We start from the raw sequence: 24,054 nt of genomic DNA on the forward strand, positions 1-24,054 counted from the left end.
AGTGCTGAGTTGGAGCTCTTGGAAGGCTTCTGTAGCTGGTGATGCCCTCCCATGTGCTGAGTTCAGTGTTTCCCACAGAATAGTTGAAGTGAGATATTGGATGGTGAATAGGTCATCCAAGGATTCTTAATTAGGCTTGATGTTACAAATCAAAAAAGTGCCCTCGAACACTTTGGAAAGTGTTGTCTTTCACAAAACAAAGACCCCTTTGGGGAGTGTGCCTGTGTATCAGGCATGGAGGGGGAATATTTCTTCAACAGTGGAGAAAAAAAAACCTTATCTGAGACAGAAAGCAAATTTCATCTGAAAGTGAGTAATGATGCTGCTGAAATAGAACCTCTTCATACAGAGATCTTGAGCACTCCGGGAAGATTCAGCACTAGGACAGTCCAAGCAGCCCTGCCAGCGTGTTGGAGCGGTGCAGTTAGGAGCGTTGAAACGAGGGCCTGGGGAAGGCTGACTGCGGGGAGCGGGAACCCGGCAGCGCTGGAGCAGGGGGTGCGCTGCGTGCCGTGGGAAAGCCCGGGCAGCGCGGGGATCAGCGGGGCAAAGTTTCCCCAACATGGAGGCTGGCAGTGGGGGTTGTGCAATTGCCCATGCCTCCCGCAGCCCCCGGCCCGCGGGCATCGTTTCTCTCAACTGCTCCCGCGGGGCGGGCGTTTTTGCACGGGAAGAATCCCGGCTGTACCCCTTCCCTCCCCCACAATGCCTGCGCCTCGCTCTTTCAGGCAGGCTGAGAGTTGATCCTAGTACGGCGGGGGGGGTGGGGGTGGGGGTGAGAAATGCAATGAAAGACCGGGGGGAGGCCGGTTTACTCTGCAGACCCTGGCCCCTCTGGGATGGGCTCTCCTCAGGCGAGGCGGAGAGGTGGGGGCCACTCTACTCCTCTGCAGCTCCGGGAGGGCTTTGCATTGGACAATTTGTGCCTGGGAAGGGGGGGGGTAGAAGGCCTGCAGCCCACCCCCACCCCCCCTCCGTCTCCCCCCCCGGCCCCTCCCCCTCTCTCCGACGGGAGGGGGACCTGGGGGGCGAGCTGCAGCCCGGATATTTGGGGGAGGGGGCAAGCACAGCCCGGCCACCCCCGTGTGCCGCGGGCGGGGGCCTTCGCTGCCGGCTCGGCATTGGAGGATCGGTGCTGGGGAAGGGGGAGACTGCAGCCCCCAGCCCCCGCGGGCGGGCGGGGTGGGGGCCGGCCTGCTGGCTCTGGCTGCTCTTGCATTGGCGGATGCGGGGAGGGAGGGGGGCAGGAAGCGGGGGGGCAGGGGGGAGCCCGAGTGGCTGAAGGGGGGGTCTCTATGAATAGGGTGGGGGTCTTCTCGCCCAAAGAAGAGAGGAAAGTTTGCGGTGCCGGTGGTGCGGGGTGCGGCGAAGCGGGCGGGGCTCGGACGGGAGCCGGCGGCGACGGCGGCGGCGCTTGGTCGGGGAGCAGCAGCCGGGGGGCCCCCGCTGGATTTTTGTAGGGGGGGTGGTATCGCCCCCCTCCTTCTCCTCCCCCCAGGGGTGAAAGTGCAAGAGGAAGTGCAGCCGCTGCCATCTTTCCTCCGCTCCAAACACACAGGGACGGACGGAGCCGGCAGCCCGGAGCCGCAGCCGCCGGAGCCGCCCCCTCTCCCTCCCGGCTCGCTGCAGCCGCGCCGCGCACGCCCCTGGCCTCCGGCGGCCGCAGCGCCTCGTGGCGGCCGGGCCCGGGCCGAGCTCGCGCGCCGGCGGCCGCGGCGGCCCCGCGCGGCGCGCGCCCCTCCGCCGCCCGAGCCTTTTGTCTCGCCCCCCCCCGCAATCCCCTCGCGCTGTGCAGGGAGCGCAGCGCGCGCCGCCGCCGTCGGCCCGGACAGGGGCGGGGAGGAGGAGGCGGCGCGCGCCGCCGGGCGGCCTGAGAGCGCGCGCCCCCTGCGGGCGCCAGCGGGGCGGCGCAGCCCCATGGAGCGGGTGAGCGAAGCCGCCGCCTGCGGCCCCTCGGCGGGCTGCTACACGTACCAGGTGAGCCGGCACAGCGCCGACATGCTGCACAGCCTCAACCAGCAGCGCAAGAACGGCGGCCGCTTCTGCGACGTACTCCTGCGCGTGGGCGACGAGAGCTTCCCGGCGCACCGGGCGGTGCTGGCCGCTTGCAGCGAGTACTTCGAGTCGGTGTTCAGCGCGCAGTTGGGCGACGGGGCAGGTGGCGGCGGCGGCGCGGAGGGGGGCGCGACGGAGGGGGCGGCCGGCGGTGCCCCCGGGGGCGGGCGGGAGCTGGAGATGCACACCATCAGCTCCAAGGTGTTCGGAGACATCCTGGACTTCGCCTACACGTCGCGCATCGTGGTGCGGCTGGAGAGCTTCCCGGAGCTCATGACGGCCGCCAAGTTCCTGCTGATGCGCTCCGTGATTGACATCTGCCAGGAGGTCATCAAGCAGTCCAACGTGCAGATCCTCGTGCCCCCTGCGCGCCCCGACATTATGCTCTTCCGTCCGGGGGCTGCTGACCTCGGCTTCCCTCTTGACATGACCAACGGTGCCACTTTGGCACCCAATGGCAATGGCATTGCTGGCATGCCTGAAGACGAGGCCACGCGGGCTGCGCTCACTGCTGCACAGTCCTCCCTGCCTGTGCTGCAGGGTGTGGACCGCCTACCTATGGTGGCAGGACCTCTGTCCCCACCACTGCTGGCCTCACCCTTCCAAAATGTCACTGCTAGTGCGCCTACTTTAAGCACCAAGAGGGGCAGAGGACGTCCACGTAAAGCCAATCTCTTGGACTCCATGATGTTTGGTGCCCCAGGAGGCCTCCGAGAGGCTGGTATCCTGCCTTGTGGCCTCTGCGGGAAAGTGTTTACAGATGCCAATCGTCTTCGTCAACATGAGGCTCAACATGGGGTGACGAGCCTACAGCTGGGCTACATAGACATCCCTCCCCCAAGACTGGGTGAAAATGGTATCCCTGGTCCGGATGACCCCGATGCACCCCGGAAAAGAAGCAGGACGAGGAAACAGGTGGCCTGTGAAATCTGTGGCAAGATTTTTCGGGATGTGTACCACCTGAATCGGCACAAGCTGTCGCACTCTGGCGAGAAGCCTTACTCTTGTCCAGTGTGTGGCTTACGGTTCAAGCGGAAGGACAGGATGTCCTATCATGTTCGATCTCACGACGGCTCTGTGGGAAAGCCCTACATCTGCCAGAGCTGTGGAAAAGGCTTTTCCAGGTAAGAGAATACCTGTAAGGACTGTAGGCACAAATGTAAACCTGGGAAGTTGTACTTCCTATCCCTTGGGAAATGTGCAATTTGTACTTGGGACAGTTTGACTGTTCCACTTAGAAATGTCCCGAGAAATGATACTTCCAGCATTTCCTCTGGGATGCTATTCTACAGTCTCTTGAAAGGGTTTAAAAGTAATTAAGGCACAGAACTGGGAGTCAGTTAGCTTCTGGGTAACATTCCTAGCTTTGTCCCAGGCTTGGTGTATGCGTGTCCTTATGCGAATCAGTTGGTCTCTCCCTCAAATGACTACTCTGTGAAATGGGTGCTGAAATAGTTACCTGCCTCACGTAGGTGTCTTGAGACTACTGATTTGTAGGTAGTTTGAAGGTGCTGTTGAAGTGCAAAATATTAATACATCTCAAGATTATTACTTTTTTGGTATCCATTTTAAATTTTCTTTTTCTTAACTTCCCTTCATTTCTCTTAGTTCGTAATGTTTTTTATCACCCAAATGTGAAGGAAGAGGTGAGATTTCAAAGGCTGCATCATCAAGTATCTTTTAATACATGATCTTTGTGTCCTTTGGGTTTACATCCTTCTGAAGGGGATCCTGTTTCTGCCCTGCAACATACGTAAGATCTGTGCATTTAATGTTGCTGATTTCTTGTTGTCACTGTTTGTGGGAGTTAATAAGTAGCTTGATACACGTAGTCGTGTTAGTGGTATCTTGCAGTCCCAGTTAATGCGTTTGAAGCGCCTTTGGAAGTTTGATGCTCGCTTTGAGACTAGAAGTAGTGGGGGGAGGGGGATGCGGACGCTCTGTGTTCGTTTTGTAGCAGCAGTCGGTTTTCTACCGCGGTTCATTTGCGCTAGCAGGAGGGAAGGAATTGGGGTCCAAAACCAAATCAAACCGCTGCGAGGGCTAGAAATGACACAGTTACATCGATGTAGAAATTGTGCCCCGCTGGCTCTCCTTTTGATAGAGGAACTTTCGGTTACTGACGTGAATCGCAAAATTCTAGACTCCTTTTTTTTTGTTGTTCCCTTCACTTCGTTTTGGTTTTGTTTAAATCGACATTAGGGGTGCACCTTCATAAGGACTGCACATTTAGTGATGGAAAGTCACAAAATGAAACATTTATCTGTAGCTAGCAGTGAAAGCGCTACCTAGGATCATCTGCCAGCTTTTATTATTTTCACTTACACTTACAAGATTCTCACTGTTGCTGTGTGAAAGGATTTTGTCATCAAGGGAAACTGGAAGGCAGATGTGGAGTTCTCCCTTTTTCCAGTTAGGCGGTGTGAACAGGCAGGAGTGCTGTTGCAAAAGTAAACACCACAAATGTCTGTCTGTCTTTGTAAACCCAAGTATGAATGGAGAGTGGAGACTCATTCGTGAAGTTTCAGTATTCAGCCCTAGGAGCAGCCAGAGGAGGTTGGAAACATGATGGCTAATTTTAGTATCCTTTCCTTCATTCAGTAGCACTGCACGTGAGGTTGCTAGGCTTGAGGTACCTAGAAGGACCACCCCCCCAACCAGTCTTTCCGGTTACACCGCTCCAGCCCATTTGCTGGAGCATCAGGTTTAACAGCCTGGCTGCAAAGTTCAGTCTATTTTCTTTCTTCAGTGCGTGAATTCCATCCCCAGCCCTCTCATTGGTGCAGCTGGAAAGTTGGGGGAGGAGAGGGAGGAGAACTTGTTTCCAAGCAGTTTTGGCTTAATACAATGAAAAGCTTTCTTCCCACTAGGAGAAACTCCCACCAGGAAAATCTGCAGCTATTCAGTCCTCACTTCTTCAAAATAGGCTTTACTGGTTTTGAAGAATTGTCTAACTTTCTCCAGTAATAATTTGCTCTTCCATTGCACCTTCTAGTGGGGACCTTCGGAGCTCTTTGTTTGTAGTAATGCAGTCTCCCCACCAAGTTGTGTTAGCACAGGATTTTTTCATCTTGCTGGTGGAAAATATGTCCCAGCAACAGAGTTTAGAGTCCTTCTATTTGCGCAGAGGTGCTTAAAGTTGGCTTCTTACATCTGTGTTCGGGACATGAACCAAAAGGGTCTGATTTTTCAAATATTCAGCAATTGTAAATCGAAGTGCCCTGACTGTCAGATCTAAATAGGATTTTGGAAGGGGATGTGCAGGCTTGAAAATTGTAGCTTGTGTTTCCTGTTTTCTCTGATCTTTGAGTTGCAGATTTTTTTCCAGAGAAAATGATGCCTTTTTAGCGAGTTGGAGAGGGTGCTTACCAAGGTAGAGTCCCAGCTGGTGACCTGGTTCCTAGAAAGTTAATTATCACTACTACTGTAGCAGATCCACCACTGGGTTCATACCTGAACTTTTTTGTTTGGTTGGTTTTTTGTTAAAGCGGTAAGTTTGTTTTGAGTATTTGTTTTAAGCGTGCTTACCTGTATTTTCTTTTAAGGCCGGACCACTTGAATGGACACATCAAACAGGTGCATACCTCAGAGAGACCTCACAAGTGTCAGGTAAGAGCTGGAGGGGTTTAGAATGATGTTTGGGTAATCTTTGCATTGCATTCGTGTGTGAAGACAGTTGTGAAGTGTCAGTGTGTGAACTGGGATGACTGTTGGTAAACAAGTGTTCAGTGTTCAGCTGCATTACATCCCTCCTGTCCCCCAGCCCCTTTTGTCAGCTACAGCTTTGGTCCTCCTGCCTCCCTCCCCTTTTACCAGATGTTATTCCCTGCTGCTCTATCCCAGTCTTACCCTGGATCTCATAAGCAGCCACCTTGTCCCTAGGCAAGTCAGTGGCATCAGTGATTCCCTCCACCCCATCCCATTCCCCCCGCTTTTTTTATTGCAGTTGTTTGTTGCCAACAGGAAGCTCTAATGCTGACTTCTTTTTTTTTTAGAGAATAATTTCAAATGGAATTGGTGAATTGTCATAACTTGCCAAGATACTTTTAATCACATAACTTTCAGAACATTGCACTGTGCAAAGTTGGAAGTTTGTTGTTTTTTTTTAATCTGGGGGAATATATAAATAACATCATTACAGTAGTCTTTGTAATACAATGTCTTGATGTTATATGTGGGGTTTACAGTTAATACATTATTCTTTAGGGTTTAAAGATCAAATCAAGAAAGATACTTTGTAATTCATTTGTAGAGAGACTTAAAAGGGGCCTCAAAGTTTTAATTAAAACCAAAGTTGAGAATTAGCTTCCACTATCACCCACTGCCTTCACCTAGTTGCTGGGCAAAGTTCTGAGCCATTTGTTAGGCTCACAGTGTCCATGCTTGGTCTCTGGAAAAAGATTTATTTAACTAGTTCTTTTCAAAAAGTTACTGTGAGGTAATTTTTGTTCTCGTTGAAGGCAGTGAAGGTTTGAGGGTTTTCTTTCTTCTAGATTTTTTAGCCACATTTTATAAACCTGGTCCATCCTGTGTCAGTGCTGCCTTCTGCTCTGCATTTGTTTCTTCTCTCCTGTGTGTCCTCCAAATAATGGGAGTTTTGAACTATTTTGCAACTTGACTAATCCAGTGAACATTTTTTTCAGAAACCATCTAAAAGTTTCTGTTGACCCCCATGTGGAAGCCCAGCACCTTTGAAAATCAGGCCATAGAGCCCTCACATTGATTTAACTGGATAGCCTATATGAAGCAGTAAATTGGTTTAAGCTTCTTAAGATGATTTAGGGGTTATAGATTTATATAAATGGAAAATTCTCTCTCAAAAAGACTTCACACTTTGGGGATAGCAAGGTGTCTGGGTGGATGAACTGAACATGACTACAATTTTTTTCCATAAGCAGGTATTTGTGTGCAACTGTGGAAATGAATGTTTAGGTCCTGACAAGAGCAGAAACTCCTCAGGCTTTTGCCAATTGATGTCAAAGTTACCCAACTAACACAGCTTATGAATAAGGTTCATAGAGGTGAATTGTCCTTTGCCAGCTAATGCCTGATAATTTCTTCCATATTTTTCTGACTGATTTAAGAATGTTAAATATAAACTCTGTAAGTGTGAATTAGAGGATACACTAAGAGCTAGAAAGTAAAGGACTACAGAAGCTTAAGATTGTAGAGCCAAGCTCTACTCTGTTTCCTTGCACACTTGTATTTTATGATAGCAGTTTCTAAGAATAGCCTCTCTCCTTGTGAGAATAATACTGTATGCATGGTGCTTTTCAGTAAAAAGGCATGGGGCTGTATATAACAAAGATCAGGGCAGAGTAGAGGTTGTCATTCAGGCTTGGTTTGTTCTTGATTTTTGACTGCTTAACCCTGCAAAGTTAATTTTTCATGACTCTTCAAGGTGTAGAACATCTGTTCAAGAAGCTGTTGTGTGTCTTTGCAACACTTGATAATACCCTGTCAGACTTCCAAAGTCTGTTTAAGTGTGCCCAGGTCTGGTGTAGATGGTACAAACCACAGAAGGGGTGCTGTCACACTGAAAATTTGTTTCAAAGCCGATGTATGAGCTGATGGAGTTCTCTTTGTGATTATCTCATAACCAGTGACACTTCTTTTCCGTTACATGTATCTAAACACAGAATCTGGCCACTGAGAAGGAAAATAGCTTAATATTGGTATGGTGTTTCTTCATTTTCCATTCTCTTTTCACTGATTTTGTTTGGCAGATTAGCTCCCCCATGAGAGTAGCCCGAACAGCTTTGAGTATCCTCTTTGAATCCATTCCTGCTGAAAACTCCCATTGTTTTCATGCTTTGATTATGTTTACTGCAAAAGAGAAATCCTGTCAGTTAAAAATCATTTAACCAAATCCGCTGGCTTTTTACTGGAGCTCTTGTATATCTTTGCAGACCAGTGGCTATCTAATGTGCATTTTGTACTACCAAAACAAAAGCATGAAGGTGTCAAACCAACTTCAGTATAAATATAAAGTGACACTGTGAGAAGCACGACATGTGTAAGCTGGACATTACAGTAATAGCTATAGTTTTCAGTGCTCAACATTGCATTCACCCCCCTAAAATAACAACTGTGCTTCACAGATCTGTGAACTACCCCTAAGTTCCAGCACCTGTAGCACCTGATGCCAGACAAAGACCTGAGCTTTTTCATTACTGCTGAGATAGACTCAGCATAGGAAAGGCCTCCACAGAGCCAAGGCAGCTGAGAAATCAAATCCAAGAAGCTGCTTTGGTATCCAGTCAAAACACAAAAAGGCTACTGGATTGTTGCACCGTGATTTATGTGTGTGTTTGTTTTTATTGATCTGACAGTGAGTTGAGGATGTAGGAGAAGGGGTAAGTCAGTTTTCTAGCCAGTTTGGGATATCTCAGTTTGCTGACTTGTTGTGGGAAGGGGTGAAGTTAGATTGTTGGCTTTGAGGGAAGGGTGTGAGAGTTAGGCTGCAGTTTGGGAAGAAACAGTGATCTGAATACATGTGGATCTGAAAGCACATGGGGAGAAAAAAGAAGTTTGCTCCTTCTCAGAAGCAAGAGACAGGTTACTCCTCTGGCAATTTAAATATAACTAAAAAACCAAAAACAAAGAGGTTGAATTAAAGTGTAACTTTTAACAGAGAAAAAGGTCTATTTGTTTAAGTAAACCTAAAATTGGCATTCCAAGTCCAGTGCTTTTCCCATTGATTTCAATGCAGAATGAGTTTCTTTCTGTCCTAATTTCTCTTACTTCCTGCCTATTAGCAGGAAAATGGCAGCCACCATGGAATAAGCTCAGAGACATCCACATCCATAGAAAAGTTGAACCTTCAAGAGGTATTTCTTAAACAATGTTTTTTAAACTTTATTATTCTTTTTGATCTATTTATATACCTGTGCAATGTTTGATAGGAAAGCACTGGAGAGTTTTCTTCTATGATTAACAATTAATTATAAATACTTAGCACTCATTTAGCACTTCACATCTTTTGTAAAGTAAAACTTTTTTTTTCTCTATACCTTTTATATATATTAACTATTGGAATATTAACTTTGGGGTTTTCTTTAAAGCTAGTCCTGTCTCCCATTGTTACAATTCAGCTAAAGTGGTTTTTGCTTTCTCCACTGGACTTAATTTTATCATTATTATTTTTAAGCTTCTTTGCAGATACATTTGCTATATAATTTATGCAAAGTTGAGCTTTGCACAACTCAGCAGCAAGAGTGAGAAACACAGAAATGATTATATTGCCTTTCCCAAAGCTTTCAACCTGATAAATTCAGTTTGGGACAGATAGAGTTTTTCCTTCTGGCATTCCTGTGTTTGTGATTTGTCTCTGATCTGCTTCATCAACTGATGCACTCCCAGTGCTTTGTGTGGACGCTTACTGGGGCTCAGTGTTTTTTAGACCCATTGATGAAAGATCTCTTGGCTGTCATCCTTGATTGCCTAGTTATACATCTTTAGCTGATAGCCAACAGATTGCTTAGTATCAGTGCTGGAATCCTGCCTTAAATAGGTGTTTACCTCTAAGGACATTTCAGTAAGTGAAAGCTGCACCTGTTTTGCTCAGCGCTGTGTACAGAAATTTCAAAGGAGGAGAAACGTTCACATTCAAGGATTTGCCTCCTTACTGCTTGTAATTTACAAATCTTTGTCTTGTGAGCTTAGTTAAACTCTGTGTGTCGCAGAAATCTAGATCATTTGACTGTTGTCTTTCTAAGTTCCTTAAGTCCTGATCCTCTGAGGTGCTAAGTCTCGTGCTTGCTGCAGAGTAGCCTCAGCTCTGCGGGAGTTTGCTGTACTTAAGCATCTCATAGGATTGGATGAGTGTAAAGCCTGCTGAAATTGATAGGTACTTTTCAGCTGCCTTCAATGTTTTGTTTTTATTCAGCTGTTGACTGACTAAATTATGTAAAATGACATAGTTTATCCTCCTCTGTATTATCAATTTCATTTATTTGAAGCTACAGTTTTAGAATTGTACTAGGACTGTTACTTAACAAGTCTGTCTTTGTTAAAGCAGTTGTTGAATTGCACACTGATACCTGAAAAGACAGAATATACCCAGTTCCCAGGTCTCATCACAGCCTAACATTATCTCCTGGGGGGTTCTGGTTATACAGCTTAAAACTGCCTCATTTTCTCTCAAGGTGGTATAAACAAAACACTGGTACATCCTGAATGCCACTGTTGCCTGCTTGCTCTGGTCAGTTCTAATGTGTGTATTCTTGGTTTTCCTCTTGCACTTGTGAGCAGTGGTTTCAGACTATATCTTTTAATACCTTGTACAGTGTATTGCTGGTGATTTATTTCCCTTCACCTGTTGGAGACAGAGCAAGCCTTTCAGAACTGGCAGGCTGTTGTAATGGGCTGCACACATAGCCTGTGTGCCTGCCAACTGCTGTGCTTGTAATAATGGGAGGGAGCCTTCCCTCATCATGTGGATTACGTATGGGAAGGGGGCAAGTAGCATCAATATTACCTATGCCACATCAAGCTTGTTGCCTGGTATGCCTTGGTCAGGGGTAAGTTGTAAGGCGATTACAATGTCATGCCATTATTTTGATACCTGCTCAGTTCTGAGGCTTCACTTCTATAATTTGTCTGCACTGCTAATGTGGATACCAGGATGGCTCTTCTACTGTCTGTCATCATGTTTTCAACCCAGCCAATTCTCTGATGCTTTGTTTGTATGTCTTCACACTCAAAGAGATTCTGTGTACCAGTTAGACTGATCAGAGAGAGAATAAAATTTAAGAAGAGGACAGGGAGGGCATTTTATGTGGTCTAAAGTGACTGTAATGGCTCAGTGAAATGGCAGAACTTACTGTAAAGGCAATGGTTTATGCTATTTCTTTTGTTAAATATTGCTTAAAGTTTTAGTACCTTCATTCTCAAATAGGAGCAAAGGCCTTACAATTCTATCCTGATTTAAGTTTTACTGCCTGTAGTATGTTAGAGCTGTTTTCTTGCCTTTTTAATTCTTTTGAGTTAGTAGCACATTTTGTGCACTGTGCTGGGCACCTGATTTTTTTTGTGGGAAAATGGCTTGTGCATCATGTCATCTGTGTGTTTGCACAGGATCTGAGGTATTTAAAGAATACTAAGCAGCAGTGCTTTCAGCAGAGTTGATCAGTCACATGGTTCTCATTATACCTGCAGACCTGTAACGCTTCCTTTGCCACTCGTGACCGACTGCGCTCACACCTAGCATGTCATGAAGACAAAGTTCCGTGCCAGGTGTGTGGGAAGTACTTGAGAGCAGCATACATGGCAGATCATTTGAAGAAGCATAGTGAAGGACCAAGCAATTTCTGCACTATCTGTAATCGAGGTAATGAAGAAACTCTTTTGTTGTTTCAGTAGGGTGGGACAATGCTTGAGGGAAGCTGTGAGGCTCTGGGGCTGTCTGCAGCAGGAGGTTACACCATATGCTTTGTTTTTCTTACTGAATGGTTAAAAATTTGAAACTGGTGGAGCTGCAGATCTGGCCTTTTTACATGGCTGAGAGTTCCTGAAGAAACTCAGCTTAGATCTGAACCAAATTGTTCCTAGACGGTTTTCAGAATTTGATTTGCTTAATAGCTGGAGCTCTATGCAGTAGCCATAGTACATTGCCTTGCTGTTGTTCACTGTACACCTCTTTTTCTTTCTGTAGCTGGTTAGATTTGAGTCCTTGTGATCCATTTGGAAGATGAATCTTTGAAATACACACCAAGCTGCAAATTCTACCCTGTACATTAAAAAAATAATCTACGTGATCAGTTTTGCTTAACCTCCTGGTGCAGCAGTAGAGTCAAGCCATTTCTCCCTCTAAACACAAGAAATTGCTTCCCATCAACATGTGTTTCTAAACCAGGGTCTGTAAAGAGCACTAGAAATGTGCTTTACCTGGATTTGTACCAAAGACAGCTTCTCATAGCTGCCTAGAGTATCTCAAGTGGGCATTGAGGCCAACTCCCTGCTCCTCACAGGGCTACCTAAAACTGAACGATATGACTAAGAGCTTTTGAGGCTTTCCCATCTGTTTATGGTACTCTTCAGGTGAAGAGAGATGTAAATTTAGGCTTTGTGGCATGTACAGCAAACTGGAAAAATAATTTGTACTTACTGGTGTCCTTTTTTTTGAATGATGAATACCCAAGTTCAAAGTATGTTGTTGGCTTACACACATGTAACCATAAGAGGCTGCTGTGGTGTTTTGGGACTTTTCTTTTTCTGATGAGTCATTCTTTTTATGATGTATGTTCCCTTTTGTAATTTAAGAGAGGTTAAATCTGAGAATGAAGCTGTTCTGCATTTAATGTGAGGACTTGCAGGACTTGGCCAGGAGTTGATGAGTAATGAGACATTAAATTACAAGGGTGATATTTCCACTAGTTGAACAGTCCCTTAGGTCCTGAAAGTGATGTTGATAGTTTGAGTTGAAAAGGCTGAAAATCTTCAGGTTCTGAAGATGCAGGTAGATGGTATGGAGTGAAGCTTGGCCTCATTTTCAGCTGAAGGCCTGTCTGCTGCAAAAATTGCTTAAGTTATCCCAGTTCATTTTGTGTAACAATATGGAAGACGTTGTCCAAGATCCAGGTGCTCTCCTGCGTTCCTTCAGTTGAACACGGTGCCAAACAGAAACTCCTGTGGGTGGGTTGGAATCATCTTGCTGCCAAGATTTTGCAGGCTCGAGTTTCAGCTTGGCTACCACTGGATGTCACTGCAGTTCTTTCGGCACTGAGCCGGCATGACAAAGGCAGGTCTGGCATTCAAACAATGAAAAGACTGAATGGTTTAAATGTGCAGGGAAATTGGAATAAAATACACCCTTCTCTGTAGAGGGGTAGGGAGCCTGTTGTACAGCAAACTTTAGGTGACTGCTTTCTTCTCACAGTTTGTATATTTCATGTCTATTGTCAGAATTTAGCCTGCTGTGAATTTCAGTTTACCTCAGTGCTTAGAAAATGTAATTAAATCTGGTGAATTATTGCTACATATAGCTACCCATCCTTAAAAGTCGTTGGAAAGGGAAGATGCACACTGGATTTGTCAACACACTGGCTTGTGAACTCGTTGTATACCATGAATTTTGATTATACATTTATGACCCATGACAGCAGAACTGTTAACCTAAAGTGTTCTAGAATCAAATTGTGGTGTTCATTGTTTTAAAAGAGTAACTTTTAAAATTGAAAAGCCTGATGAGGTGAATTACAGAGGAAATTTCTGGATTAGAAACATGGCTTTGATAGGCATTGGTGCAGTCAGAAGCTACTCACTGTTCCCCATGAGTATGGCTGTGAAGTGGCTGTGGTGCTTGTGCAATGGCATGATGTTTCATTCTGACCTCAGCTAACCTGCTGGTGTGCTTTTTTAATTGGGACTTAGCTAGTTCTGGGTATAGTAATTGTCAGGTTCTGGGTGCAGTTGTTATCAAGCTCTGGATATAGTAACTGTCATCAAGAATGCTCAAACAGGTTGTAGAAAGAATTTTGTATGTTGGCCCACCAAAGAGAAAAAAGAACCCAACAGGATGAAAAAGTGCCTCTTAGAGCTGAACATATCCTAATGTTAAAAAGATACCTTTGAGTCCCTCAATTGAGCCCATCAGACTGAAGGCTTTTCCGTGGAAACCCGTGGGTTTCACGTTCTCTTAAAGGTTTAATGGACTTAGGAGATGACTGAAAGCAGGAGCTACTGGTTTGCCATGGCAGGCATGCACCCATTAGCTGATTTTATTTATTTACCTGTTTTAGAAAGTGGCAGTAGAATGCCTGAAGACAACCATCTCTGATTTACTCTTATTCCAGGTTATTTTCTTACTTAGGGTCTTTGTGCTTAAAATAATGATGAAAGCAATTAAATCTTGTTAAATCAGGGAAGCTGTGCAGTGTTTGGTTTGGTTTTTTTTCTGGGATTTTCTGTTTGTTTTTCCTTTAAGAATTCATCTAAATTCTAAATGAATGATGAAAACTAATCCTCACTATTTAAGGCAAATTCTCTTTAATCAGTTTAAATAAAGAAGACCTGCTCCTGCTTTTTTGTTACATAATCTTCTGTTGCCATCCTTAGGAACTTGATTTGCCTGCGGGGGCTTTTTCAGAATGGATGAATGACTTTGGCAAGCGTAGAACTGATACTTTGTAATGATGTGCAACTCAGGAGATCCCTTTTCTGTTTCAGACACTTACAAATTGTTTGTTTCACAGAACTCAGCTGAGATAGGAGATGGGTGAATATTCCAGTCACAAGTTAGATGGGTCTTTTTTAACGTTTTTTTTTTTTTCATAATAAGCTGGATTCTCATGTATTTCATGGTGAATAGAGAGTTGATTAAAGCAGGACACGTTGTCTGGATGTTCCAGATAAATCCAAATGAGAATTTTGGACAAAGGAGCCATCCTGCAATTACTTCTATATTCTATCTCCTTATAGATGTTCTCTAAGAGATCAAGGGATAGGTCCCATTTATATAAAGCAGATAATTTATTCTCTATGCATTAAAAATGTTGGTTCCTGTGAAATGAAGAAATGATCTGTTCTGCAAAGCTGAGAAATGTCTATGGGTAAAGCAGTAAATACATTCCTGCTTTGAAAACTACTGCCACTTTGTCCTTTGGACTTTGATTCTAAGGGATTGTTGTCCATGAATCACTCATCTTCCTAGGACAGGCACTCATAATTAAGGTCTGGTGGAAAAAAAATAAAAGGCCAGTGCCAGTGCTTCAGAAAAAAAAAAAGGAAGATGAAGGCAAATGAACAAACAAATCTCCCTTTCCTGTGAAGCAGTTGGCATTCTTACTGCTGTGGTGGAAGCTGATGACTCACATGTTCATCTGCCAAGTGCACACAGGGAAGCTAGCACTCTTTGCGGGCACTTTGCAGTAGGTGAAACAATGTGCTCTGCAAATAGAACTGCAGAGTTCAGAAAGAGTCTTGTGTGGCAGAGATTACAACTCCAGATTTGCCTGTGTCAAGCGTTATATAGAGTAAGAGGGAGTAGCTGTATTGGTTTTTGTATTGGTTGGCAGTGAGATTTTAATGCATTGCTACATAAAGACCCTCATCTCAGCAAGCATTTGGTGGTTAAGACACCTGTATGGAATAGGAGAAGTACATTGCAGCTGAAGCATACATCTGTATATCCTGGCCTTTTCTCTCTGAGTCAAACACTGGTTCTTTCCATGGCTGCAGTGAATCTTGGTATTTGGACCACATGCATTCTTTTGTGGCCCAGTGTGATTTTTAGCACAGAATTTGTGTCTGAGAGTAAGTCTGGCATTATTTCAGAGGACATTAATTCATTGGATGACTTGGCTTGGGTGATTCTGCTCCATTGTACTTTGAGAGTTCTGTGTGCTTGGTTTCTTCATTTGTCATGTGTCTGCTTTTCTGTACTTTTATCTTCAACTCAGGCATCTGCAGCACCTCCCTCTTGTTCATTCTCAGCAACCTGCCCTTTTTTTGCCTTCAGCAGGTTGCTGTGGGGTTGTGTTTTGCTTTGCAGGTCCTGTATGTGTTATTCTCAACCTCTGAATGCTCTTCAATCCCAGCTTTGAAGAAAAGCATGGGCAGAGCGATTCTGTTGGGTAGGCACAGGGAATTCTATATTAAAGCCACATTCAATGTTAAATTCAGCACCTGAAACTAACAGCTGCTGTCAGAATATCCACCCCAGAGAGGTGCCAATGCTGGTTTTGCAGCTTTCCTAACACAGCATTATGTATCACCAAATGTAAATGCAGTTATAGCATTGTAAGAATGGTTTCCCAGCAGCAGATCTGTTCTTACTTGAGCATTGCTGTGGAAGTTCTCTTGCAAGCGCTTGTGCTGTAGAAGCTGTATTGGCTTGACCTTGGGCTTTCTCTATTCAGAAAGGGAACCTGGACTCTGTGTCTGTGATGGTGAAACTTGTGTTGTGTTCTCAGTTGTTGAAGGAAAATGTTTGTAATACAAAAGTGCCATAGTGCTCTGTTACAAATATCATAGAAAATGAAGACACTTATTAACAGGCTTACCTGTGCAGGAAGTCTTCCTCACTGTGTCCTCCTTATGCCTTGTACACCGTGCAAACGTCCTAGTGCTAATTGCAAATCTTACTAAAACTGAATTTAAAGCCACTCCACACTACACCTGAGATAACTTGTTGCATTAAAGCAAAAGACCATATTTGTGAGACTTAAAAAAGAAGCCAACTCATGTTAACCCTTGACATGCACAAATGTAAAAATCTGTCTGGTTCAGAAATCAGTTTTTAATTTCATTGGTTTGGGCTTACAGATCAGAGCTAAGAGTATAATTTTATAGTTTTGTTGTTGTTGTTATTATTAACTGCAGACAAAACATTAGTGTTAGGATGGTTTTTAAAACTCAGGGTGAGCTGAATGGAATAAATTAGAGGACTAGATTTTATTCCTCAGAAGCTCAACAGTTTTAGCTTTTTGCTGGTATTCACTATCAGTGCTAGCAACCTAAAGGGGAAACACACTTTACCAAGGAGAGGTGTTACTCAATAGCATTCCTTAAAGGGTTAACAGCACAAAATAAACTGATTTGAACCATCTCCCAAAGTATTATCAGGTTGTGATTATGTTTTGAAATCAAATGAATAAACCAGCACAAAAGCTGGAGACATGGGTGCCTTTTTGTGTTGTGTCTCTGATGCCTTTTTTTGAGAGAGTTTGATGTCATCTGCTAGGTTTGCTTATGTAGGGTTTGTTTCTGAAGGAGGCTGTTCTTTCATCATGACTTCCAGAATGCAGCTGAAGTCTAATGAAGGGCATGCCCTGCATTCACTGCCTGCCTGTGTCTAGGAGCGCTAGGTGAGCATGTTGTAGGTAAGCAGAAGCCAAGCCAGTACAATGTGATAGGGAGTGGGAGCAAGAGAATGGTTAAAGGAAGAGGGAAGGCAGATGTGTGTCTTTGCTGATGGCAGGATCTCATCTCCTTTTATCTTGTTTAGGTTTCTCCTCTGCCTCCTACTTAAAGGTCCATGTTAAAACCCACCACGGTGTTCCCCTTCCCCAGGTCTCCAGGCACCAGGAGTCCATCCCGAATGGGGGAGCAGCGTTCCACTGCGTCAGGACCTATGGCATCAAAGGCAAGAGACTCGCTGCTCTGCACCTTGCTGCTCTGTGTAGAACGTTGTGTTGTGGGATGTTGGGCTGGGCATGAGAAGGGGGAGGGAGGAAGGACAGGGAAAATACTGGAGAGAAGCTTAGGGAGATGCAGAGAAGTGACATAGCATCACACAGTGTGTAACATCTGTCCTTGGTTAGGCAGTTTCACAAGTCTGGGGGAAGAAGGTGGACACATAAGGGTATGTGAATGTTTGGCAGCCTCTTTGATTTTAGGGACTGAAAAAGTCTTGTTAGTTCATCTTCACCATCTTCCTAGGAGCAGTCAACATTTGAATGTGCAGATCCTTGATAGTTCCTTAGTCTCACGATACTTGAATCTCATGTCAGTCAAACCATGTCTCTGATTTCTGGTGAAGCAAGAGGAAGCTGCAGAATGCAGTTCAGAAAGAGTCTTAAGTGGTGAAAGCAATATTCATCCTCAGGTGGATGAGGAGTCGTACAGCGGTCTGTAACTGCACTATAATACTTTTGAGTGCTGTTGTTGAGAAGGACAGGTAGAAGGTGATAATAGTACTGTTACTTCCTTTGTTTTTAAACCTGTGGTTAACTTCTGGGAGGAAAAAAAATACATATTATCAGAAGACTAGCCAGAGTGTTTAACTTCTGAATATGTAAAGCTGTGTGTTAATCTGTATAGAGCAGTTTGTTTTGCTTCTTGGTTTGAGCTGTCAGTATTCCTGGTGTAGCTGAAACAGCAGAAAATTCTTCAAAGCCATGGCTGTCCTGAAGAGTTCTGTTTGTCTTGCCCAGGAGAGCACAGTAGGCTGGGTTAAACAAGGTCTGTGCCAGCAGAAAGTTACAGTTGTGTAATTTATCTCTGTTGAAGTCCTGATTGAGTTACTCCAGGAGCCCTTTGGTTTTGGGTGGTGTGCTGGCTTAACAAGAGATTTACTCCAGCTCAGTGGTGTGTTGATTTCATGCATATCCTGTTAGGTTTGTAATGCCTAGTCCAGAGCCAGTCTGCCTTTTGGGTTGTGCCAACTGGTTCTTTGGTCTTTCAGAGGTAACAGTAGCTACAGCTCATTTGTATGCAGAGACTTGTGTGGGGACTAGGGCTGGGTTTCCCACGCTCATTCAGATGTGCTGAGCAAAAAAGTGTGGACAGACTTCATTGGCACAATGCCAGAGGAGAACAGGGAACACTCTAAACGTTCCAGTGGCTTTGCCAGGATATGTATCCAAATGACTTAAAGTAGTGTCCCCAGCCTCTCTCCTGGTTCACACTGCAGTATGTAAAGATGGAACAATTTTAGATTATGAAGGTGACTTCTACCAGTGTTGTGCTTACCTTGTAGAAAAGAGGTCCTCAAGACTAACTGGCTTTGCACTTCTTACATTGCAGTAGCTCCCTGATGCTTTGCTGACTCTTTCCCGGTTTCTTCACAGCTTCCTGCAGCCTGATGTACTTTATTAGGTTTATAGGCTCTCCCCAAAGTGTCAACAATACTTCAGAAGTGTGGGGGTGAATTGTACAGCTAAAAACTCATCATTAGGTCCATCCTTCTGCAGTGTTTGAGCTATAAGCATTGTGAGACATCTCTGGGATTCAAAAAAGAGATCCATAAACCAGAGACCTGTTACGGTTGCATCCAGTATCATGCCAGCTTGCTCTGATAGCAGCCCAGTGGTTTACAAAAAGGACCTATAGTCAAGGGCTTTAGAAGCTGTTGAATGTGTTCCATTCCATCATGCTGCTAACAGTGTCCTCTGTTTGAATGCATGCTAAATACTGCTTTGGAGACACAAGGTTCTGATAACTGCTCTCTTCTCTTTCTCCCGTAGAAGGCCAGAAATGTTCACATTCGGACCCGATTGAGAGTTCTGATTCATACGGAGACCTCTCTGACACCAGTGACCTCAAGACTCCTGAGAAACAGAGCACCAATGGGTCCTTCTCGTGTGACATGGCAGTCAGCAAAAACAAAATGGAGACAGAAGGAGAGAAGAAGTACCCTTGCCCTGAGTGTGGCAGCTTTTTCAGATCAAAGTCTTATCTGAACAAACACATACAGAAAGTTCACGTCAGGGCCCTCGGTGGGCCACTGGGGGACCTTGGTCCTGCTCTAGGATCCCCCTTTTCACCCCAACAGAACATGTCTCTCCTGGAGTCATTTGGGTTTCAGATCGTCCAGTCAGCATTTGCATCATCCTTAGTGGATCCAGAGGTCGACCAGCAACCAATGGGGCCAGAGGGGAAATGAGATCCGTTTGATCCTAACAAAGCAAAGCAGCAGTCTGGCTATAATGATAAGATGCTGTGAATGAAAGAGGAAATAATGAAATGTGGTTCTATAGCTGAGAATTTTGTATTCATTTTAGCTTCCCTCCTTCTCTCATGCCCTACCCCACCTTTAAACCATTACTGGGGAGAGGGAGAAAATGCTTCGTAGCTGATAAATTACAGAAGATGGTGACCTTGAGTAAAGATATGACCCAAAACACCCAGTGGAGCTGTAGAGGCTGCTGCTGGTGTTTTGTCGTGGTCTAGAATAAACAGAAGTTGCCAGCACTGAGCTGAGAATCAGACAGTCCTAGAGAGCGAGGCACCCGGGGAGCTACAGCTACAGGGAGCTATGCTTTTGTTCTCTCCCCAGTCCCCACCCTCCCTAACCTACCCCAGAGAAAACAGTAAGTTTGAAAAGCAGCCCCCTTGTTGAATCCTTCTTGAAGTGGAGTGCCCCTGGTACCTAGCAGGTACAGTGCAGCTGTCCTTTTAAACCCAGAAACGCTGAAACAATTTGAACCCCTTCTGCGATTTGTGAGGCTGTGAGTGCTGCAGCAGGACTGAGCTGCTGACAAAAATCACTATTCAGAAGAGGTTGTTTTTGTTACTTCTAACTATTAAACTTGCTGTCAAGTTTTTGATTCTCTATTATTATTATTTTAGGACCTGTTGTAGTGAATGGCTACTGAAAAGCCGGCCTGAGGCGATACACAGAGCACTCTTAAAGCAGCAGTCACATTAGGGTTAGTATTTTTAATTATTTTTTTTTTTAGATGTACCATAATTAATATCTTGGCTAGTTGATTGTTTTAAGTCTATGAAAGAAATAGTTTTATGGGGGAAAAAAAAAAAAAAAAGAAAAAGAAAAAAAGAAACAGGGAAAAAAACAAAAAGGAAGGAAAAATACCATTGCAGTCTCCCTGACTGGTGCTCATTTGGCATGTGGGGACCTAGGGTGTGAAGACGATCAGCTCTCGGGTTAACACTATGTACCACTGACTTGTTTAGTGTGAATGAACCCAGGGGTTCACAGAGTGCTTTTGGCTGAATTGGACTGGACTCTATTAAAGAAGTTAGTATGTTGCTTTACATCCCCTCGTTTGGTCTGGTTTTTGAGCAGTTTAGCCACCTGCCCAAAAGGTGTGCAAATGAGAACCAGGAGCTAAGGCGTTGGTCCCACTGCACACTGCTGTATTCTTGGGGTGCTGGCCTTTTTGGATACAGTTGTGCTTTCCTGATCTGCCTCTGGTCAGGTTTGCAAAAGCCAGTCTTACTCCTTTCTTTTCCAAGGATATTTCTGTAGAATAATTGATGACAAAATGCAAAGAAGCTGGGCTCTAGGCTGTTGGAGGTTCCAAATAATCTGAAAATACCACTTGTGCATAACTAATGTCCCTTCTTGACCCTCCCTTTCTTCCCATGTAACTTGTCATGGTCTTATGTACCAAATCCAGGTATAAATGTTGTTTAACACAGGGTTAGGAGTTAGGAAGACTCTGAGTTATAATTATGGTTCTGCTGTTGATGCTCAAGGTCACATAGGACAGCTCCCAACATTTATTCCTTCATTTTCTGTGTGCAAAGAGTTTCCTGTGCATCACAATTGTGAGCAAATGAGCCAAGGTTTGAGCAGTGAGCTGGTAAAATAAGTTGCTGTCTGTACTGAACGTTTCTAGAAAGGCCACTCTCAAGAGCCCAAGTCCCACACCAAACTTGCATTCTATGAAAAAAATAGCTGCCTCCATCATCACTGCAGTGCTGGAGCAGGACTGACCACCTCAGCCCAGGACCTACACCCTCGGCAGGAGCTCCGTCTGTAGTAAATGTGAATGTAGCCACAAACTGCTGCTGTGCAACAACTCGCCTTGCCCCGATGCTCCCAGTCCAGACCCTGCAGCTGGTGCATCACTGAAATATGGCACATTCCTGTTGTGGTTCTCTGTAGAATTACAGAGCCTTTTGTAAGTACATGGATTTTGGAGTGTTGTTCTAAATCCTACAGACTTAGAAGCCCCAGCTTCTCTCCTGTAAGAAGCGACTTTTTTGTACTTGCTCTCAAGTATTCCAAACCAGGGATGAATAATCAATGGCTTTCTCTTTATAGCACCAGCACTTTCTAAACTGAGAGCATGTTGCCATGGACTTGATGTTTTGCTATTAATCTGTGTTAGGAGACTGAAGGACTTGTTCTTCTCCATTCGTGTTCCCCCAGAATCCCTGGAATTAGGTATGAGTCTCATTTAAAAGGGAAAAACATCAAAACCCAAACCAACCCACCTTCAAAGTAAGACTTCATGGAATTGCTGTTGCTGTACTGGTAAGCTTAGGGGACAAGTAGAAACAGGACATTTCAGAAAGGTAACAGAACATTTTAAAATACTGAAATCTAGACCATGCTGAGACAACCTTGTAAGCTGCCAGGAAAGCCAGGTAGAGCAGGCATTCCAGTCAGTCTAATGACTCACCGGGATTGCCAAATGCAGCTGCAGTCACTGATTAACTAATAGCTCGTGGTCAAGCCCCCAGGAAAGTGTCTGTTGAACCGAGGCTTTCTTCTTTATGTCCTCATCATTCTATATGCACCTGTGCCAAGGTGCACTGGTCATAACATCTAACTCCAAAAGCCAAGTCCAGAACACAGTATATTTCCATCCTACTTTTAGCTCCACTCTCCTTCAGTGTTACAAGCAGGCTGAATTTTGACCATGTGTATTTAATTCTGAACACTACAAGATTTGACCTGATAAAAGAAAAGCCTTGCACTAAAAAGCAAACCTAAAACACTAACTGTGCATTTTGCTTGTCAAAAGAAGTGCTTACTAAGTTGTCATTAATACGCTGAATGAAAGGTACTCACTTGTCAGTCTAGTGGTCAGGGAGACAATTGGGCAGGAAGTTAACAATCCTGACGTGATGGTTAACAATCCTGCACATTGACTGGTGCAGACTAGTGCCAGCAGGAGGCTGGGCAGATTTCTAGCAGTGTTGTGTTTTCAGAGCATTTTGCTTCTTTAGAGGCATGTTGTTTTGCTCTGGGTAGCAATTTAAACTACATGCAAGTACTTTCTGTTCTCTACTTTGGGAAACGTCTGCTTTTCGTGCAGCCGAAGACAGACTCCAGCTGAAAACTCAGGGCCCTGAGCTGCAGCCTCACTTGTTTCTGTGGCATTGCTGTTCTCATTTTGGGCCAGCATTCCTTTCCTTCTTGTCTCGGTGGGACTGCAATCCAGAGTTTGAGTCAGCGCACTTCTCAGCTAGGAAGGGAACTTTAGTTCATACAGGCTTAGATAATCAGAGCTGCAGTATTGCTTTGTAATAATAGCCCCTAAACTCCTCAGCTGAGGCTCAGACCCTTGTGTCTTAGGTATGATGAAAGTATCTAAACCATTTATAATCTAAACATTAAAGATAGACAAAAAAAGGTGCTTATAGGTGAATGAGTGAAAGAAATATGAAGGACTAGAAACTGCTTGCATGCATGCTTAAGTGTTGTTGGCTATAGGGGCGCAGACTTGTCCTCAGGCTTCTTTTGTTGCCTGAATTTTATCTTTATGTACTGTTAATCCATGACAAGTGCAAGGTAAAGTAGTTTAATGTGAACTTACTGAGTTGAATTAAGTGACATTACCTTGCATTTGTCACGTGTTAGATGTGTGCAAACATCCCAGTGTGGCTCACCTGACGCACAGTCACGTGGTGCGTGTGAGCACTCAGGCTGAAGTGATGATGTGGGAAATTAATAGCAGAACCAGAAATTGAACACAGATTTTTCCTTCTCTCAATCCAGTGCCTTAATTATAGTAGGGCAAAGTATTATATGTGGGGGTTGATTGTTTTGTTTTTTAAAGCCTAGAACTATAAGATTGTGTGGAATTGGTCTTCCTACCAATCTTTTGAATAACTGCGAATGCCCAGTCACAGTTTTAGAGCTGTTTGAGTGCCAGTGACTTAGGGAATATTTGTTATTTCCCATGTATTCCCTGAAATTATTGTTCCTCCCTCAGCTGCTGTCAGCAGTAAGGAATGACTTGAATAGAAGAGCTGTGTAACTGAATGTCTATCTAACTCAACTAATTGATAGTATGAAAGCTAACCTAGATTTTGTAGGCTCTGTTGTAACTTTAGTGTCTTGTTTTTTCACTAAATCTTTGTTCCTTGCAATCAGTATCCGAACTCGTGTCTTTGAGTCTGGAGTGGGATACCACTTTCAGCTTTAATGTTTTTTTTAAGGTGCTTGCTTGAGGAAGTAGATGCCAAAGTAAACTTCAAAGGAACTCCAGACTTCAGTGTTGGAAGAATGAATGGAGAGCAAGAGCTCTCTTTGGGTTTCATGAGAGATAAATGGACAAAGTAAAAACCAGCTACCAAAATTCTAAGCAGTGAAACAGGAAAGGCTTTTCTTTGTCACCCACAAAAACAATCTGATACTTTCAATTGTTCAGCGTGGCAGAACCTCTGAGAGCAAGTGCCAAACAAAATCACCACATGTGTTGGCTTTTTCAGCATAATGAGTACAGCTTAACAGCACTATGAATATTGGAATGAAAGTTAAATCAGCTTGGTACCATTCACCTTTTGCAGGGCACAGTACCCAAGTGTAACTGACTAGAACATCAGCTCACAGTGAGTCTCTGAGCTGATGCTCTCGGC

The 24,054-nt window shown here is 44.5% G+C and overlaps 2 protein-coding genes across 5 annotated transcripts; one reads left to right on the forward strand and one right to left on the reverse strand.

The window, feature by feature from the left end:
- Positions 1 to 424: 424 nt before the first annotated feature.
- Positions 425 to 1,919, reverse strand: LOC128898502 (laforin-like). The gene is made up of 2 exons (XM_054172851.1): positions 1,218 to 1,919; positions 425 to 460 (listed from the first exon to the last, which is right to left on the reverse strand). Exons 1-2 carry the CDS (start codon positions 1,917 to 1,919, stop codon positions 425 to 427), a joined length of 738 nt encoding a protein of 245 aa, XP_054028826.1.
- On the forward strand, positions 1,829 to 20,236 carry PATZ1 (POZ/BTB and AT hook containing zinc finger 1). Of its 4 annotated transcripts, XM_054173204.1 has the most exons (6): positions 1,829 to 3,179; positions 5,601 to 5,664; positions 8,814 to 8,885; positions 11,215 to 11,386; positions 17,003 to 17,140; positions 18,963 to 20,236. In XM_054173204.1, the coding sequence occupies exons 1-6, from the start codon at positions 1,918 to 1,920 to the stop codon at positions 19,379 to 19,381; spliced, it is 2,127 nt and encodes a 708-aa protein (XP_054029179.1). In that variant the 5' UTR covers positions 1,829 to 1,917; the 3' UTR covers positions 19,382 to 20,236. The 4 variants fall into 4 exon arrangements, with proteins under 4 accessions (XP_054029179.1, XP_054029176.1, XP_054029178.1 ...); XM_054173201.1 differs by lacking the exon at positions 8,814 to 8,885; XM_054173203.1 differs by lacking the exon at positions 8,814 to 8,885 and having other exon boundaries at positions 17,068 to 17,140; positions 18,963 to 19,107.
- The last annotated feature ends 3,818 nt before the right edge of the window (positions 20,237 to 24,054 follow it).

Source organism: Dryobates pubescens, chromosome 25 (assembly GCF_014839835.1).
Source record: "Dryobates pubescens isolate bDryPub1 chromosome 25, bDryPub1.pri, whole genome shotgun sequence".
Lineage (NCBI taxonomy): Eukaryota > Metazoa > Chordata > Aves > Piciformes > Picidae > Dryobates > Dryobates pubescens.

Coding starts and splice junctions, on each gene's coding strand:
- PATZ1 (XM_054173204.1), top strand. CDS start 1,918: ATGGAGCGGGTGAGCGAAGCCGCCGCCTGCGGCCCCTCGGCGGGCTGC. Junction 3,180..5,600: donor TGTGGAAAAGGCTTTTCCAG/GTAAGAGAATAC, acceptor TTTTCTTTTAAG/GCCGGACCACTTGAATGGAC. Junction 8,886..11,214: donor AAAAGTTGAACCTTCAAGAG/GTATTTCTTAAA, acceptor TTATACCTGCAG/ACCTGTAACGCTTCCTTTGC.
- LOC128898502 (XM_054172851.1), bottom strand. CDS start 1,919: ATGGGGCTGCGCCGCCCCGCTGGCGCCCGCAGGGGGCGCGCGCTCTCA. Junction 461..1,217: donor CCCTCCCCGCATCCGCCAAT/GCAAGAGCAGCC, acceptor CGCTCCCCGCAG/TCAGCCTTCCCCAGGCCCTC.